The sequence below is a fragment of the Chrysochloris asiatica genome, unplaced genomic scaffold (assembly GCF_000296735.1).
Source record: "Chrysochloris asiatica unplaced genomic scaffold, ChrAsi1.0 scaffold00003, whole genome shotgun sequence".
NCBI classification, from domain to species: domain Eukaryota; kingdom Metazoa; phylum Chordata; class Mammalia; order Afrosoricida; family Chrysochloridae; genus Chrysochloris; species Chrysochloris asiatica.
In genome coordinates this window covers 46,562,674-46,582,439 of record NW_006408521.1, presented here as the reverse complement: position 1 = coordinate 46,582,439, position 19,766 = coordinate 46,562,674, and the positions used below count along the sequence as shown (strand labels likewise).

The 19,766-nt window shown below is 43.6% G+C and overlaps 2 protein-coding genes across 4 annotated transcripts in view; one reads left to right on the top strand and one right to left on the bottom strand.

Annotated features, from left to right (window-relative positions):
* Nucleotides 1–5,768, top strand: part of KIAA1598 (KIAA1598 ortholog) — a 112,246-nt gene extending 106,478 nt beyond the window's left edge. For 2 of the 3 annotated variants that reach the window (XM_006831388.1, XM_006831391.1), the window contains one exon: nt 5,049–5,271. In XM_006831388.1, coding sequence (XP_006831451.1) covers nt 5,049–5,271 — 223 coding nt within the window. Of the gene's footprint in view, nt 1–5,048 lie in introns of all 3 variants that reach the window. The other variant, XM_006831389.1, reaches the window with a different exon arrangement.
* Nucleotides 5,769–9,916: 4,148 nt separating this feature from the next.
* Nucleotides 9,917–19,766, bottom strand: part of ENO4 (enolase family member 4) — a 39,440-nt gene continuing 29,590 nt past the window's right edge. Inside the window, exons 10-14 of the mRNA XM_006831492.1 lie at nt 18,261–18,386; nt 16,085–16,280; nt 12,687–12,754; nt 12,112–12,229; nt 9,917–10,047 (exon numbers count right to left, since the gene is read on the bottom strand). Of these exons, the coding sequence (XP_006831555.1) occupies nt 9,917–10,047; nt 12,112–12,229; nt 12,687–12,754; nt 16,085–16,280; nt 18,261–18,386 (639 nt within the window). The remainder of the gene's footprint in view (nt 10,048–12,111; nt 12,230–12,686; nt 12,755–16,084; nt 16,281–18,260; nt 18,387–19,766) is intronic.

Here is a 19,766-nt window from a genome sequence, read left to right as displayed (position 1 = left end):
ATAAAAAGGACCTCTGCTGTAATGCTACCACTGTTCCGCTAGTCTAGAAACTACATACTGAGGAGCCAGGGGGAAAATAAAATATAAAACTGGCTTCCTCTTTGGAGTTTTCCCAGGCAACTGCTTTATAAGGACAAATTTAAATCCTTCCGTTTTCTGCCCTTGAAGGTGGTAAATATGATTGTGGCTTTATCCGTTTTTTATTGTAAATGAAATGGGAGTTCAGACCGTCCGGCTGTGTGTCACTTGTTGGATGGCTGCCACAGACTAATGTAGACGTCCCACTGGGAGACCAGAGAAGAACTACACTTTGATTCACCAGATTGTGTTAAATAGTCCAGCTGTTGCGATTTGAAAGATAGTTACCTCAGAAGTGAAATAGAAATGAACTTGGCATTTATGCCTCAAACCATTTTTATACTGTTTGGCAATCAGCTTTTCAGAGGCAGCATTTTATAAAATAACTCTCACTGCTTAAAAGTTTCATTCACTGTAATGTTCAAAATGTCCCACCTTTATATTATCAGTAAAATTAAGCTTGAGTGATATGCAGAATTTGCATGAAATAAGCATTTCCCCCTTCATTTCATGAGCTTTGATTGTATTCAATTGAGCTCAGAACCACGGTCTATTAGGGCTCTTTTGGGCATTAGTTAATTTGAATTGCAGCCGAAACGTTAGCTAGAATGTTGTTGAATATAATTGGAACATGGAAAGTTGATTTTGAAAGGAATTTCATTGAATGCAAACAATGATGTGCTTTTTAAAAATTAGAATGCAGCGTTTTCATCTCTAGTCATATAGTCTGAGAAATCACCAGTAAGCCCCTTTGTAGAGATCAGCTTTGGAATAACCATTTGCAATTGTTCTTATTCTTCTGGTACCAGTACCGCTTAGAGTGAGGTCTTTTACCAGCAAGTGTCTCTCTCCCACCTGCCTGAGCCCCGCATTCAACCTCTGCTGCAGTTGGGGGAAAGCAGCTGTTTTCTGTAACCCAAGTTTAACGTGGGCATCAGTCTGTGTGGAGTGGTATAGATTGGCATATTGTGTGCTAACTTTTATTTTGGTTTTGAAATAGCCGTTGAACACGTGTTCTCAAATCACCCATCACAGACCTGGGTACCCATAAATGATTACCCAGTATCAAATACAATCAGACAGTGTGCTATGGTTGGAAAATCATATTAGACAGGAAATCAAGAGTCTATAATTTTAGTCCCAGACTTGTTTCTCTCACGTTGTGTGCGCTTGTGTACCTTCACAAATGAAAAGTTCGGACAAACAACTGTGCTTCTTTCAGCCCAAACATCCCATGGTTTTCATCTTACTTTATATCACCTGTAAAACTTGTTTCACATGAAGATTTTACACCATGCAGGAAAAGAACTGACATTCCTTTTCCTGAAGTCCTTAATTTTCATTCTTTATTTGTGGTCATTGTCCTTAGATGTTGACTGGGTAGCTGAGCAGTTGAACAGAACAGTACCGATTTCTATTGAATTTGAGCTTCCGGAATGTCTGCTTAGGGCGCAAGCTCTAGAGCCTGTCAATCTGGCCACTAGAGGAAGAGCCTGGCTCCCTGGCACTCTTACTGGTGGGCTCTCTGGCTATTCTTGTGTGATGGGTTAGAGTAGAGTGAGGTCTAGGAGGAAGGCTCTTTATTCAGGAAAGAGCCCTTGGCAGCTCTCTATAGGAATCTGGAACGTGGTCTAGTGATGTCAAACCAGGAGACCATACAGATCACAGGAGAACGACAGAAATCAAGGAATAGCTTACAGGGACAGACTATTTATTTACACATCTAAAGTGGATTCAGAAAGAGAGACATCAGTCAACATGCCACACTTAGCCTGTGACGTGGTCATCATGCTTCTGAGAGAACTTGCCTTTTCTGAACTGCTGCATGGTATTGTGGGAAAGCAGGAATGGGGAGTCAGGAGCTCCTGGCTCTGCCGCTAATGAGTTGTGTGATTTCAGAGCAGCCTCCTCCCTTCACAAGCCTCATGTTCCTCTTCAATCACAGTACAGGCAGGACACGGTGACTGTCATCGTCTGTTTTAGCCGCAGTCCACTGGGATTCCAAGTCAATGGGCCATAACCCCTGAAAAAAACATTTTCTGACTCTCAATGCGTAGATTCTGATAAATTACCCACTGTGCCGTGTTCAGTGATATTCAGCAAAGACTTTCTCTGATTGTAGTTTACCGGTGACTTAGTAATATTAGTCTGCAGCTGAGAAGCTTACTTAGGGATAGAAGAACAATGCTTTGCACGGAGACAATTCCAAGACAGTTTCAAGTCAACGTTTGAAGGTTTCTGACTTACTAGTTCAGGTTTATTGCCTTTGTGGAGCTCTGAGAACCCTTCCTTCCTGGAAGTCTTCAGCCATTAACTGAAGAGGAAAGCTTTTTCTCGAATGTGGGCATGAGTCCTTCACCTGCAGACACACCTGGGTGTGAGGAGCATCTGTGGGAGGTCTACAGAGTGATGAAGGGCAGCATGGGCTATGGACATTCACTTAGAATGAGATAAATGCTTCATCTCCGCATGCCAAGGGGGATTGGCTGACCTACCGAATAGTGGTTCAGACCCAACATGGTGAACTCGACTGGAGCCTTAGTTGAGGTTTGAACTGTAATCACCTCGCTAGACTGAAACATCATTGTCCTGGTTAATCTAGCCAGATGTTTTCAGGTTAGGCTTGACCACAAGAGAAATTTGCATGAGATTTAGAAGGTGGAAATGAAGGTGTCGTTCTGAAGGTCGGTGCAGGGCAGGCACACTACAGCTCACTCACCGTGTAGCTGATGTGTTGGTGTGTGGCAGCAGCTGCATGCAGTTCTCCAGCACTCCGTCCTCCCCAGGGTCATCTCCTTCAGCATCTTCAGATCCTGTGTCAGATACATGCACAGCTCCATGGTGAAGGGTTCCAGCCTGTCCTACAGACCATCCTTACCATCAGGATTGGAGGTGGTAAGACACAGATGCAAATCTAGCTTGTCCTAGATCTTTCCCGCCAACATCCTTTTCCGTCTCAACTCCCAGAATGCCAATTTCAAACCGAGCATCAGACCTCGAGGCAACAGGCTTACCTAGACTGTCTAGCTCCCTCCATGGTGTGAGGCCTCAGTCCTCTACCTCCCTTACATCTCTTACCAGCCCCTGATGCACGCAGTCTTCCAGGTGTCTCCTGGGTCACATAACAGATAACACAGGAACACTACACCCAAGTCATGGACAAGGTTGACTGTGAGCATGGTGCTTAGAAAAGGATGACTTTTAAATAGCTTCAGGCTCTGCTGTTGAACTGCAGTGAGAGAAATTGATCCTCAATCCATAGCAACCGAGGTCTAGAGTGGTTTCTTGGCCAAGGTGGATAAACAACGTCATGGTGTTTTCCAACAACAGGGCATTGTCAAATCCAGGCAAAAATAGATAAATTTTCTCTCACTACAGTGTAGCTTGCTTTCTAGGCTTCTGGGCATGTCTTGACGTCTACCACTGCCAAAAGCAGACAACAATAACCAACCGCTACAGTTTGTATCTAACCTAGTAGCAAAACGGAGTGGTTTTCTAGTCTTTGGGAAAATTGTGGTATTGGTCAGAAAGTGATAAAAATGTGAGCATTGGGTTTGAGGCTTTTGTACTTGGGGGTAATCAGGCCGCTGACTTTCTCTCCATAGCTGATCATTCCTTCTCTTGCTCTCAGTGTCTTAAGAGCGTCTTCAGACTTGCTTACACCGAAGCATCCATTTCTCTCCATTCATTCTGAGCCTTTCCGTTTATTAATAGGCACGGTTGCCTTTACTCCACAAACACCAGGATCCGAGCTGGGTGGCAGGGATCGAACTGTGGGCAAAACTGAACAGTCCCTGCCTCATGCTGCTTCCATTCAATTTAAAGAGGCAGGCATTAAAGAACTCATTACACATGCACGTAATTATAATTGTGGTACGTTCCCCAAGGGGAAAAGTATTTCCGGTGGTCAGAGAGGATCTAACTGGGGATCTGCCATGGAGGTCAAGTGCTGGTAGACACTGGCCAGTGGTTCTCCAGTGTGTGTCCTTATACCCAGGGTGGGAGTGGTGGTGTGCGGGAATGTGTTTGACATCCAGCACTCTGGGGCAAAGATCATGAATCCAAGGGTTGGTCAAGAAGACTAAGAAGAGGCTGCCTGGCCACTGCTGTGCCCACGCCAGCAGCCTTAACCTTCGGGACCTGGGTCTGCAGGCTTGTGCCTTCCTCTGGTGGGCTCTTACCATGACCTCTGAAAGGGCGAGATGCCAACAGCTGAATTTCTTGACACATGGCAGGAGAAGAGTGTTTCAGGCTCACCTGTCCCTACAGCAAAATTGCTGCTCCTGCCTTTGGAGAAACAATAGCTTCCTGAAGCCTAAAAGAGCAGAAAGGGGAAAAAGACGCATCTAAATTTAAAATCTCTCCAAACTCCAACTCTGCTCTTTAGAAATAAAGTGTGTGGTAGCTTAGTACTTTAGCTTCATTTCTGGCTTCTCCCATGTGCCCGAGCCCTGCCTCACCCTTCCCTGACCTGATCAGCTCTCTTCTAGTCAGTAAGGGCAGCAGTTGGCACATCTCACAGCTGTGCATCCGTGGTCAGGGAGAGTCACTTCACCTCTTGGAGGCAGTCTCCTCAGAGCTAATCTGCAGCCAGATGTTCCAGGGACACAGGGAAGGTTAACTGGCTCTCCTTCTGGCTAAGTGGGGCAGGGCGGGAGCCAGGGCACCAGCTGAGGAATGCTGGGCGCTGCACCTCCTGAGAAGAGATCTAATTAAAGAGGTAGGTGCATTTTGCTTTTTAAATGTTTCATAGGTAATTGTTTGTTTTGCCTTCTTTCTTCTGTCCTTGTGCTCCTCATATGTAATTGGATAGCATCTTCTTTTCTAATGACTGCCAATCTCATAGACAATGTTGTGCATGTTGGGTAGACTTAGTGCATTTTGGTTTTGATGTTTGCCTGAATCCAGGAATATGACAGACAAATCTTTTCTATGTCTGCTTTTTCTTTGTTTAACTGTTCATTCCTTAGGCCTCTCAGTAACCCTGGATGCTGGAGAAAAGCCGTGGGCGATGCAAAACAACCTGGACCGGTTGTAGTTTTAGGTCCGATTTCCACACATGAACCCCAAACCAAAGATCAGGTGGCTGAAAAAGATGCAACTCAACCCCAGAAGGATGAAGGCAAAATGAAACCAGAATGTAAAGAAGACAGCCTTGAAAAAATCCGAGAGACAGACAGCTCCAGCTGCTGATCTATAAACCAGGAGGCTGACATGTCCGGAAGTCCTTTGCAATAAGCACATGATTTGTTTGGGTGTCTTGGCAAGGGCTACAGGCATTCTTTTCTTCTAAATCTATTCAGAATACAGGCTCTCTCTAAACTTTCTAAGGAGTTCAGCTATAAACATAAGTAAGCAATTTAGCAAAATACACACTCTTAAGTAGTTTTTGGTTTTGATCTTTATAGGGCTAAGTGTTTTTTCTAGTTACTGTATTAAGTGTGACTTCTTTTAAAAGGGTTACAAAAAAATCCAGATGTTGGCATCTTTTCAGTAATGTACATATACCACTCGTCAAATGTAATGCTGAATGTTTTTGGTACTTGTGGATAACTGGATAAACAGAACTTACTAAGTTGATTTAAAGGCTCCCCAAAAGCTTCTGCTTGGGTCTGGTCCTGATCCTCTTTTGATGGAGAAATTATGGTATCATCGTGGCTTACACGTTACTCTCTCGGGCATACTGAGATGAACTTAAAAAGCAAAAGTTGCCATCGAATGACTGCTCCTGTAGTTAGTGCTTGTTGCACACATTGTTAAATATGGGATGCAAAGTCCATGCTATTGATCCTGTCTAAAGCCTGCTGAGAGCTTTGCTGAGAATACTCTGGCATTGTGCATTAAGTCAAAGTCCCAAACCTGAATTCAGTGCAGTATGAAATAAGTCACATGCTCTGTGAATTAACTGTTTTCCGCTACACCCAGGTGGCACAAGTACCATGTCTTATCACAGTTCTGACGAGTGACAGACAAGTGTAGACAAGTGACAAGCACACCATTTTATTGCTTTGCTACTACTGTTTGACATTACCCAGGGTTTTGGGTTTGTTTTTTTCGTGTTGTTTTTTTTTTTCTAAAGAAATTAGGTGGTAGTTAGTCTCTAAAAAAATTCAATGTTTCCAGCTACCACAGTGAATAAATAGAAATGTAATCAGGGATTTTTTTTCACTTATGCAGCTTTTCAAAGTTGATTGTTTCAAAATTGGTGTTTATTTAAAATACGTGGTAATGTACTTGAATGCATTTTTGTATGACAATGATTGAGTCACGGTAATTTTACTATTAAAGAAAGTGAAAGGTTTCGTTTGGTTCGCATGGCTCAGCATGTAGCTGTCAGGTTTCTCTAACCTAAGGGCAAAAGAAAATGATAGTCATAATTTCAGTAGTTGTATTTTATGTTTGCACGTTTGCTAAGCATAGGTTTGAAGAGGTGGATAGGCAGGTAAATGTACTTCATAAACTTGGAGATAATGATCTTTCTGTAGGTTTGTTCTGCTTGACTATCCCCATGTTTCTTCCCAGCAATGACTTGACAATTACTTATCCACTTACTGATGGGGAATTAAGATGTGATGTTTTGCAACTGTAATTTTCCCTCACTGAATCCTACTGCTAGACGAGAATGGCTAACTACAAACCGCATTAATTCACTTACAAGAGTTTCTCTTTTGCTGTGATTTGAGCTCTCCTCACTCCAACTTATTAAAAAGCCACTAACGGTTTCCCACGAAGCATCTGTTGTGGTTATTGGATTATTGCCATTCTGGATTAATTTCCTCAAGCTTGACATTCTTCAGTTGGGTAGCTGTGTGAGAGCTGATGAGTACAGGAACTTTTAAGGATCCACAAGATGGTCTCTTTGAGGAATTGTATTCCGTTTCTTCTGACTCTCCTCCATGTGTCTGTTACCAGTTTGCTGACACACCCTTGAGATGTTCAGGAATATAAAGGGAAATAAACTTGCCGTTGTCCATATTTCATCACACACATCAAAAGAATGTTTATCTTTATTGCTCAGAAGTAACTATTTGGAGAGAGGTGTTAACTGACTGGACAACAAACACCAAAACCCAGGCTTACAGCCCTTTTCACCATGATGACAATACATTTTAAATGAATTTCTTGTAAATGTATGTACTGTAGGTCATTTATTCATCTTTATCTGTCTGTTTTTCCCCCTCCTTTTCACATCAGTTTTGAGAATAGTATTTTTACCCCTGATGGAGTGTCATTAGCAGGTAGTTCCAGATGAGAAGACTAGTGCTTGCCTCCTCAAGTGATTTGCACAGAAAATGGCACATCTCCTACTTAGGTATCATTTTAAAAGTTCGAAGGGTCTGTCATCTGTGTGTGTGTGCTTTCCATTCAAAAGACTGTTTATAGTTGCTTTTATTTTTGAAGCATGAGAACTCATCCTCTAGAGTATTTTTAATTAATGTTCATGTGTTTTTATGGCCAAAGGAAGGCAAAAGGATGGGAGTACTTTGTGCTCTTATTTAAAAAGAAAAAAGAAATCATCTCTCTCCTTTTTTGGAAGGCTAAGAATTTAACTGCAATTTTAGCTTTCTTTTTCATCTTAAATAACGTCAGCTCCTCACCCAGTCATGTCAGCAGCGGATCAGTCAGCTCCATGGAAGTTCTGAATGGCTGCGTCACCTGGTGGTGGTGGTGAAGTGCCGTTGAGTCGGATCCGACTCATAGTGACCCTGTGTAGGGTTTCCGAGGAGGGGCTGGTGAGCTTGAAACACTGACCTTGCAGTCCAGCGCACTAACCTACAGCACGACTCTCAACAGCATGGCTAGTCCCTGATGGATGATGTATTCGAGTTGCAACACCAACCACCCGTCTGGTTGGCTGGTTGGTTGGTACGTCATTAGTGTATGTACTACATACTGTGTTGCAGCATTTAATTTGCTGATGTTATCGTTCTTAGATGTACACTGGCAGATGGCCAAAGGTCAGATTTATAATGATACTGATCATAAATGTAAACAATCATGAAGAGTTTTCAAACAAGAAAGAGGTATTCGATTTGAGTTAGAACCAACTTACGCTGGAGTCGTTGGAATGGAACCCCGTTGTGAGTCAGGGGTGACCTGTAAAACGTGTGCTACACACAGAGTAGGTCTCTGCAGCCACTTTTCACCTGTATGTCAGGAAAACGCGCAGACCTTGGGGATACTGAGGGATCGGTTCCAGACCATGCAGTTACGTGAACATTGCAACAAAGCCAAGTCACACATGTTCTTGGTTTCCTGGTGCATATGAAAGTTATGTTCACACTGTAGTCATTGAGGTGTGCAGCAGCATTGTGGAAAAGTCTGAATGCTGAGAGAGCTACCCACATGTTACACAGACATGCCATGAGCACATGCTGTCGGAAAAATGGTACCGAAAGACTGACTCAATGCAGGGTCGCCACAGACCTTCAACTTGTAAAACTCACAGTATCTGCGGAGTGCAGTAAAACGAGGTATGCCTGTATTTAGCTGGTAACTTAGTTACATATTTGTGCTCTGTTTTTGTTCATTTCATTATCATTTGTATCACAGTTCTGGCTTATATATGATTCCTATAAGATCTCTCAGAATTCACGTGTGTGTGTGTGTGTGTCTGAGGACATGTGGGAGGAATGTGTGGACACCCAGTCATGTTTTTCCTGCATTTAAAATGAATTTTCCTTCCAGGTTTCTCATCCCCCATTGTCTGCTGCTAAGCGTCAGGAGAGGGAAGTAACAACCACAGAGTCTGACACAGTTTTTCCAACTTAAAGGAGGTTTCCCAACCAGATCTCCCACCCCATGCTCAGACAGTCCGCCACTGAGCCCATTTCTGCTCTTCCGGGTAGAGTTCCCCTGTAGACTGCTCTTGAAAAGGAGAGCTCCTTTGTGTGCTGAGTAAAAACATATAAAATACACCTGAAATCCAAACTCAGCTAACTCTCCTACAAGGCAGTACATAGCAATTTATATAATTTTGGGGGAAAGGCAATTCGAAGCCCTTTTAACAAAGACCCTAAAGCATATGAAGTGGTTGGATGGTGTATCTGTAGATATGTGTTTCAGCATGCGTATTTCTGGTACTCTTATCCCAACACAACTTTACAAAGACAGTTCACCCCACGTGCATTTCACATCTTTTTAAACCACTTGCTATTTAATATTAGAGTTACATGCCACATGCCATTGTATAAATAACTGGGACTTTAATAGCCTTTGGAATATTTGTTCATTGATATGTTGGTTGACACCCATTTTTGCTCCGGGGAGGAAAAAAAAAAAAGATCTAAAGAGACACAAGATGGTATAAAGCATACAAGAAAACCCCAAAAGGGTTTCGAGGCAAAGGGAACTGAATGTAGGAGAGGGAGATGAAGCTGAGGGTTATGACAAGACAGACTGAGGTTGGTGGCAGAGATGTGTGTGCGCTTTCTAGCAGTGAGGAGACGGAGGATGGTCACCTCTTCCAGGTACACAAGGCAGCGGCGGCGTGCTCAACTAGGATTTGTTTCAGAGATGTTCGGATTTGCAAAGTATGAGGTATTTGAGCTGAGTTTGGATTTGGTCACAATGGTAATGACCTCCTTTATTAAGTCAGGACCTTTCAAAATACAGAGTAGAGCTACCATACTCACCGTAATGGTTAGAAAATGAAATTCACAGGGATCATTTGAGGCAAATGTACCATGTATGTATGTTATTAATTAGTGAAAGTAAAAGAATAAGAACGGGTGACAATTCGGAGTAAGATCAATAAGGAGACATGCTTTGGATCTACCAGCTTCATAATACTAATGGTGTGCATGGTTAAATAGGGTGTGACGCTGGCTCAAGGGGCTCACACATTGGCTGGTTCCTCTACAACTTCTGTGGGAAAGATGGGCTCCGGGGGCTCAAGTAGCTCCTCATCCGCAGCTGCAGCAGCTTCAGCTTCCTCATTAAAGTTTAAAAAAGTGCGCTCTTGGAAATCTATTAAAAAAATACAATAAAACAGAAACCCCCAATAAAGGTTATTGCCTGTTCCAACGGTGCTAATTTGAAGATGATGTTTGTGGCGTGGTTTCAAAGAGACCATCTTCAGAACTGTCCAGACATGTCACATAGCAGTGCCACACTCAATGGTGCCGAGATTCACTGAGATTCACCACCGGAGCGGCTTCCTGAGCCATTGAGACCCGGGCCTGCCTTTGGCGTAACATCAGGAGCGCACCACAACTTCTTTTCAGTTGACTTCACACCCTAATCCAACATTCTGGCACATTTTGATGTGCAAAGGTCTTTGACACAGAGACTTGGCAGAAAAGGGGAAGAGGAAAGAAATAACCTAAAATAAAAGAGATGGTGGTGGTTGTGTGCCGTTAAGTCAGTTCTGACTCAACGACCCTGTATAGAGTTTCCAAGCCTGCACATCTTTATGGGAGCAGAAAGCCTCATTTTCCTCCCCAGGAGTGGCTGGTAGATTCTAACTGCTGACTTTGCAGTTAGCAGACCAACGTGTAATCCACTCCGCTACCAGAGGCTACGTAGATGAAAGAAGTGGCACACACAAATGAAAACCACTGTCTGCTACAAGGCTGCTGGTTGCAGACACAAATTGTGATCATGCCCTCAGAGGCCCTCAGAGACGGCTGGCTTTTAATGGCTGGGGGCCTGGCTAACATTTCCCTACTCACAAGTGGGGCTAGAGAGATTTGTCCTCCATTTTTTAGATGCCTTCACATTTACGGACCGCTGCAAATGCCAGAAATTCTAGTTAATCCATAAATCCATTCTGGAATGCCTCCAAGGAAGGGGCTGGGTCTGGGGTTTACGGGTGTCTGGGAGGTCTTTCTGATGCCCTGAAGCAACTGTTTCCTGTGGGGTGAAGTCAAGCTAGAAATGGAATAAATCAACAAAGGGACCTGCTGCTGCCATGTGCCACCACTTAGGACAACAGTGTCCCTGCAGAGGGTTTCCAAGGTTGTAGATCCTCACCAGAGCAGAAGGCCTCATCTTACTTCCACAGAGCGGCTGGTGGGCTCAAACTGCTGACCTTGTGGTTGGAGCCCAATGTGTAACCCACTATACAACCAAAGTTCCCCAAGTCAGTATGACACACACACAGAGCCAGCTGATAGGTGAAACAATGCAGTTTTCCTGTTTGAAGTCCTGGTGTGACACTAGGATAAGCACTGGACTACTAAACACAAGGTTGGTGATTCAAACCCACCAGCCGCTCCTTGGAAACCCTATACAGGGTCGCTGTGAATTGGGACTGACTCGACAGCCCACCATCATTTGAAAAAGTTAAGTATTTGGGTTACACATGCACACAAAACACAAGCAAACTTCAGAGTCTCCTTACATAGCTCAGAACAGACTTCCCCAATTTTATCTTTATTTCTTATAACTTAAGAGTATGTTGTCAAAGTCACTGCTAAAATCATTCATGGTAACTTTACCATCACAGTGTCCCTTGGTCTCTACAATGTAGCTGCCACAAGCAGTAATACGAAAAAGAAACAAAGCCCATTTGGGGTGTTTCTCGCCACTCAGCCCAAACCATGATGTGCTGATTTCCTATGCAGATTCAAAGGTCTGTTTTCATAAACGGTTGGTTCATTCCTCTGGAGACGGGCCTTCCCAACATGACAACACGCAGTCTACTTTTTAAAGCAAAACGAGTTGTTTGCAAGAAGCATCAGGAAAACATCTGCCTCTAACTCTCATGGGCTGTGCAGACAAACCTGAAGCATAATTTGGACCCTAACAAAAGGTAGGCTTGGAGATGTCAATCAATTAATTCTATTGAAAAGCATCGCGTAGCCTATTGAGTGAGAAGAAGGGCAAGAGTTGTAAACATTCAGGTAAATAGATAATCCATTAAGACAACAATCTACATTGTGGCAAATGCCACCCCACTCTTGTTAGCCCTTATTTTCTGGTCTTTGGATTCCCCTGCCCTCCTACCAGAGGACCTCTCTGTCCTCCTCTCCCGATCTTTGTCCTCCTATTCATGGCTCAGTGAACACAAAGCAGGAAAGCAGTGCTTACCCAGTGTTCCATTCTGGACAAGTTCTTCCTCTATAGTAAAAAGGCGGTTGTATTTAGTCACCCGTTCGCCTCGAGAAAGACCTCCCAACTTGACAAACCGCACTCCCAGTCCGACAGCCTGAGAAGAAGAATTTCTTAAGAATGGAGGGGTCTGATTTTTGTTAAACTACATACAGTGCTTTAGAGAGAGAGAGGAGACTGTCATGGTGATGTGTGTTTCTGTTTTAATATAAATTAGTTGTGTTTTATTCTTTGCATAAATAAAGTAACCTGCCCACAAGCTGGGTGTCAGAAGGATAAGAGGTGCCATAACTGCATTAGATGCTTTACACGTCACATGAGCAGCTGATGACCTCTGACAGGCTGGCCTTCCTTGCTTCATTTTAGGACATAAAACTGGGCCTGTCATCTGCCCTGGACTTCAAATCTTTCTGCTCTGCCAAAGTCCAAAGATTGGCTTTCTATTTCATAAAAGGTTGCATGACTCTACCAAAGACTGCTTTCCCCTGAAATACCAATTCATGATAAAAGCAGTGTTTTGGCAATTCTGCAATTGACCAGCTTTCAGCACTTACCAAATCCACTAGGCTATCATCAGACGACTCTCCCTCCATGCTTCCAAAGACAGCAATGTGCTTCTTACCTGTCAGCAAGGAACCGACTTAGTTTTACACAGTATGGGAACGGTGTGCCCAGAGATTTTCAGACTTCTTTATAAGTATCTATTATTTAACTACCTAAGAATTCTAACCCAAACATTTGTACTTGGATTGCTCTGCTGTTCTTTCTTTATGCCTCTTTCTACACAATACCATGTTTCACCATGTTTTATCAAATGTAAGGTACACTAAGAGTTCGGGTGGGCTTGAACCACCGACCTTGCGGTTCAAACTGACCTTGCAGTCCAGTGCATTGTCCTGCAGCACCACACCAGGGCTCCATAATGTAGCATTTTCTTCTAAGGAATCTGACACACTGACTATTATTCGATCTAACAAGCAGTACTAATAGTATGTAATCAAGCATTTGAGGATCACAGAAGCATTATGGAATTTGTCAAAATCTACATAGTGCAAACCAAATTTCTCGTTAACAGTGGTGGTGATGTGCCATGGAGTCGGTTCCAACTCATAGTGACCCTGTACAGGGTTTCTGAGGCTGTAAATCTTTACAGGAGCAGAAAGCCTCATCTTTCTCCTGCAAAACAGCTGGTAGTTTGAAACTGCTGACCTTGAGGTTAGCAGCCCAGCCTGTAACCACTGTACTATATAGTATCTGTTTCTGAGGCAGGAGAGACAGGAAGGAATGAGAGGCCCGGGGGGTGGGGTGGGGGGCATGGGGTGACAGCCTACAGGCCAGCCCTCCCCAGGCCCCTTCAACATTGGGCATTTCAGTCCATCGTCTGGCACCAACTCAGGCCCTCACCTGCCAGTTTGCTTCCATTCTACTCCAGGTCTATTCCTGAGGTCTATTCCTTCTATTTCTGTTCCAGGCACTGGCAGAGGGAATTCATCGAAGTTTACAGTCTAGTCAGGGAGACCCAACATTAAATAAAGGTACAAGTAATCATGGTTGGTACCATAAAGAGAAAGTATGGGATGTTAAGAGAACCATTCAGAATACAACCTGTTCAGGGTAGGGAAGTCAGAAAAAATATATGAGGGGGCTTCAAAAGGTTCACGGGAAAATGGCATTACCCTTTCCATTTTTTATGAACTTTTTGAAGCTCCTTTGTATTTGAAGTTATTTCATTTAAGCCAAGACCTGAAAGGTAAGTGTGCTGTTGTTAAGACCTGTGGAGTCGGTTTTGACTTACACCGAGTGGCTCTGTGTAAGGTTTCTGAGGGGCGTCTGGTGGGGTTGGACTGTCAGTGTTTGCCTCACCAGGACTCCAAGGGTAAGTACGTTAAGTGTCGTTGAGTCATTTCCGACTTGTGGCGGTGGTGGTGTTAGGTGCTATCAAGTCAGTTCCCAGTCATAGCCACCCTAGGAGCAGCTGGTGGGTTTGAGCCACCAACCTTGTGGTTTACAGTCGAGTGCTTATCCTACAGCACCACACTAGGAGTCATAGCAACTCACAGTGACCCTGTATATCATTTCTGAGGCTTTAAATCTTAGTGGGAATAGAAAGCCTCTGTTCAGAGCAGCGGGCAGGCTCGAACCACAAACCTTGTGGTTCACAGTCCAGTGCTTATCATATGGAGCCACTATACTCCTAAGGATAAGTATGTTAAAGTACCATGGAGTTGGTTACAACTCATAGTGACTCTGTATAGGTTTTCCAGGAGCAGCTGGTGGGTTTAAATTGGCAACCTTGTGGTTTGACATCCAGTGCTGACCCTACAACACCAAGGATAAGGATATTGTTGTTGTTAAGTGTTGTCAAGTCAGTTCTGACTCATAGTGACCCTGTATAGGGTTTCCAAGGAGCATCTGGTGGGTTTGAACTGCTGACCTTGTGGTTCAAACAAACTTGTGGTCCAGTGCTTATCCTACAGCGCCACACCAGGAGTGAGCAATCAGGACTACATAAAGTAGGGGTGGGGAACCTTTTTTTCTGTCAAAATTTATAACATTTGTTTGTGGGTCATCCAAAACGATCAACTAAAAAAATTACTCTGCCACATTTGGTTAAACATTTAATTAACGCACCCCTAAATGTGGAACCAAGGAGAATACTGAAAGTGCCATGGACTGCCAAAAGAACCAATAAATCTGTTTTGGAAGAAGTGCAGCCAGAGTGCTCCTTGGAGGCCAGGATGGCTAAGCTTCGTCTCTCCTACTTTGGACACATTGTCCGGAGAGAACAGTCGCTGGAGAAGGATGTCATGCTGGGTAAGGTGGATGGTCAGAGAAAAAGAGGAAGACCCCTAAGGAGATGGATCAGTCAGGTGGCATCATTGATGGACTCAGGTGTGGCGGCGGTAGTGAGTTTGGCCCAGGATCGGACATTGTTTCGTTCTGCTGTGCATGGGGTCGCTATGAGTTGGTTCCGACTCGATGGCACCTGACAACAACAACAACAACAAATGTGATGGCAGAGTCCTGGGGTGGCGCTGGGGCTAAGGCATCAGACTGCAAAGTTGTTTGAACTGCAAGGTCAGTGGTTCAAGCTCACCAGGTGCTCCTTGGAAACCCAATACAGGGTCGCTATGGGTCGGAACCAACTCGACGGCACTTAACAACAACAAATGTGATGGCACTGCAGGATAATACAGTAGCCTGCAAAGTCAGTTTGAACCGCAAGGTTTGCGGTTCAAACCCACCCGCCGCTCCTAGGAAACCCTCTACAGGGTTGCTATGGGTCAGAACCAACTCGACGGCACTTAACAACAAATGTGAAGGCTGGAACTGTGGTTGCCTTGGCAGGGCCAGACCAAGTGGACATTCCCCCCTGACATAAAGGTTCTCTCCTGTGGCATCCCAGCTGCAGTGGAGTTTGGCTTTTCAGTTGTCATGTCACAATTCCCAGTACCTAGCATTCTGCTCCTGAATTCCAGGTTGCTGGCAAAGGTCCTGCTTTCAGCCATGTCCCTGATGCTGTGTTGCCCTGCTAACTTGCCTGCCTGCTTGCTTCCCACTCCTGCCTATTATAGCGAGCCTACTCCCAACCCCAGTCTCTGTTGCTTCTGCCTGGCTCTTCTGACCCTGTTTGTGTAACTGCTGAAGCAGATTGGAGATCCAGTTACAAATACTGGTCATTCTAGGCTTCTTCCAGTCAACTGCAAATTAACATGGTTCACTGGTGTCGTCAGTAGATTACAACTACCTAAGCTTATTTTCCTGGAGTGGTGCTGTGGGTTAATGCGCTACACTGCAAAGTAGGTTTAAACCACAAGGTTAGTGGTTCAAGCTCACCAGCCACTCCTCGGATTCTTTCATCTGATTCTTTCATTGACTTTGACATCTTGTCCTCATTGAACCACCTTCATTCAGCCCACTGTGAGTCTTTCAAGTCCATACTTTTACTCACTGTCAATGAGGTTGGTTACTTGTACCAAGTCCGACATCGTTGTGTGATTTGTGTGTTTTATGATCAGCCCACTGGCTCTGGGGGTGCTGATATTCCCATCCTCTAGAAGCTTAGGGATGCTTCTGGATGCAGCTCCTGCGATGATGTAACACCTGGAACCAAGAGCATTGTAGATGCTGTCCCACTGTTCAGAGTCCTGGGTAGATATTTACGAATTGATCATTACACTGGCTTCAACATAACCTCAAAACAACAGGAATTATATCACACATGATCAAAATTGTACAATTTTCCTATGAGACACACAGTTCTCTCCACCCCCACCACCCCTCTATTTATTTTTCATCTGTGGCTGAATGCCACCAGCTGCCACAGGAATACAGACAGAAACTTTCAATGGTTTGGATTTGAGCTTAAAAGGTCTAGTGAATGAAATGTTCATAGACTTAAATGCTATTCCCAACATCGATTCTGGGGTTGTTTACACAGGCTCTCCCCTTTCACTGTATTATCCCTAATGGTTCTACAGACTGCTTGGTTAGAAGAATTTTTGTTATTTCTGGAAAACAGACAACTGGAAGAAAGGAGCCTGCAAAGGCTCTAGGCCTTTTTTCTCAACGCCCTAGTTTGTATTGGTGAGACCACCACCTTAAATGCTTATTATTCAAAAGGGAAATACTATACAAAGCCATCCCAGCCATTCGACCAGAGTTCAGCTTCTTCCATTAAAAAAACTGTGTCCTGGAATGTTCTAGAAGCTGCAGTCAGAGCCTCAGGACACTCTTGTCCAAGGGCAGGTCTGGTCAAGGTGACAGACTGAAGTAAGTCAGTGTTCTTATGGGGCTGAAGTCTGGCATGGGCTGGGAAAGGAAAGACATGCAGGCTGGGACCCCAAGTGACCCATTACTCCTATTGTCCCCAGCATTTAAACAGTTATCTCCAAGAGGGTAAAGTGCTCAAATTCCTAAAACCAGCACTTTTGAGCAGTGTTATGCATTTAAGTAGTGTTATCAGTTGAACTGTGTCTTCCAAAATAAATGTTCGCGTCCTAACTCCATTCCTGTGGATGCAATTTTATTTGGAAATGGGGTTTTCTATGTTAGGCTAATGAGGCTGTATCAGAGTAGATGGTACTAAACCTGTTCACTTCTAAGTTATAACAAGAACAGGTTAAACACAGAAGCAAGGGTGCCCTGGACAAGACAGACGCCACATGAGGGTCCTCTACAAGCCAAAGAACCAAGAAACGTGGGGCTAGTGACAGGGAATCAACATGACCAAGACCCTGCTTTAGACTCCTAGCCTCCAGGACTGTGAGAAAACAAATGTCTGCTCTGTAAAGCAACCCTCTTGTGGTATCTGTGTCCCAGCAGCACCGGGAATCTAAGAAAGAGAAGTTCGGAGGAGGAGACCTGGGTGATCTTTTGTGCCATATAAATGTCCCCAGCAAAATGCATTTGTTTGAAGAGATCAGAAAGCCTCAACATCTCAAACTCTGACAAGGCTTTGATACTTCTATGCATATGTGTGTTGTTGTTGTTGTTGTTAAGTAATGCATTTGTTTGAAGAGATCAGAAAGCCTCAACATCTCAAACTCTGACAAGGCTTTGATACTTCTATGCATATGTAGTAACTGAATTTTGATAAAAGTATTAGCCTAGTACAAGGCCTGTTTCCATGAGTAGTGAAAATGCTGTATGTTATGAGGGACAGAGGAAGACCCCCAACAAGATGGATTGGCCAAGTGGCAGCATCGATGGACTCAAGCGTGGCAACAATAGTGTGGTTGGCCCAGGATCGGGCAGTGTTTCGTTCTGCTGTGCATAAGGTTGCTATGGGTCGATACCAACTGGATGACACCTCACAACAGCAACAACCTATTGAAGCACCAACTAGCGCAGCCGGCCCTGCTTCTATCCGTTAGGTTACCTATAATATCCAGGTCCTCCTAACATGCTTGGGAAAGGCTTGCTTCATTCTGCACATAGACACACTCCCATGTAATTGTGTCTCTGCTATTCATTTACTTAGTAAGTGCCTTCTACTCATAAATGCTGAAATAAAGTGACTCAGGCCCAACCCAAGTTACAATACATTTTGAATGACAGAGGCCTACAAGAATGAGACTGCATTGTTCTGTGTTTTGTTATAAAATCCAAGGTGAGTTCCGGCTTACCTCTTTCCTGAAGGGATCAATTAAGGCAATAATTGAAGGGTATTTGTTGATCAGATCCACGTACAAGTCTACCATCTCAGAAGCACTTTTCAGTGTCCCCACCATCACTTCATACTTCCCCTTACTCTGGTAGGTGAAAGGAAAATGGTGAAGTCAAGGATATATATACCACGAATTCCTCAAATGTTAAAGATGCGATTCAAGTTCAGACTATCACGAGAACCCGTAAGCAGACTTTTTCTTCTTGAGGTTGCATTCGCTTGAGAAATCTCTCTGCATTTTGCTTTCAATATCTGCTGAATATTAACCTGGGGGAATCAAGTCACCACTTAGAGGGAAACAGCTCCTCTTAAGTCAGATTTTCATTCCTCTTGATACCTATAGAGAGCTCTTCCCACTGACTTCAGATGAAGTCTTCTGTGCAAACAGCCAGCGGGCACAGAGTGGGCGGCAAACAATGTTTCTGACCTGGTGCCAGACACCCAGTTGCCTAGGTAGATGGACAATAACATAAATTCATAAAACAACAAACCGAACAGCAGTGTGCACCTGCCCACTTACTAGAATGCACCGTTTTCCACCTGGCAGTGAGCAAGTAACTTGTTTTCTCTGTGGTAAATAAATATGAAACCAGATCAAGGCTTTTGAAATACTAAAACAAATATGAAATGTAGAGTGACTTATGTGATGGTATTTCCTTCTCAGCAGGCAACTTCTAGCACAAACAATATTGTCTTGAAAGGGGAATTTGATGTAATCCATTCATTGATGCCTCAAAAGGCCCCAGGTAGTTGAATATAGAAATAAATGTGGTTGAAGGGTCTAATGTAGTTTCTCTGTTAAGTAAAGAGCCTGTATTTCTAAGTCTGTGTTTAAGGATGATGCCTAGGACTTGTAGGTACTAGGAGGCAGGTGGGAGGAAACAGAGGGGCTGTTTGGTTTGCTAACGTCTTGCTGTTGATGATGATAAAATGGACTTCATTGGAATTAGGCTTTCCACAAAGTCTGTAATTGAAGGGAGTTTACATTTTTTTTTCACATTAAGAAGAAATGAGAATTTTCAGTTTCCATAATGCAAAGTTTAAAAGCCTTATCTTGTCAGTGAGGAAATGTTCATGTCTTTGAACTGACATTATTATAAGAATTATTGGATATCAAGTTAATATATTTAACTGAATATGAACAATAAATAGCTATTCTAGCTAGCACTAGAAGTCAGTATCTTCCGAGTTCTTGGTATACGTTGTGGATGAAAACATGCAATTATTTTTCTTAATGGTATGCCTAGGAACCAATCATTATGTGAAGAAAAGGAAATTACTTTAAACATGCCTTTATGTACTTAGTTTCTTTAGGGAAGTAAAGGAACTATTAGAAGTCAGTTGAAACTTAGGATTCTTATATATTGTTCAAAATTTCCTTTGTCGTTAAAGAATCACACACTGTAGTGTGATCCTATTTGGCTACAGTCCCCTGAATTTGACATTGATTACCAAGTCACCATAA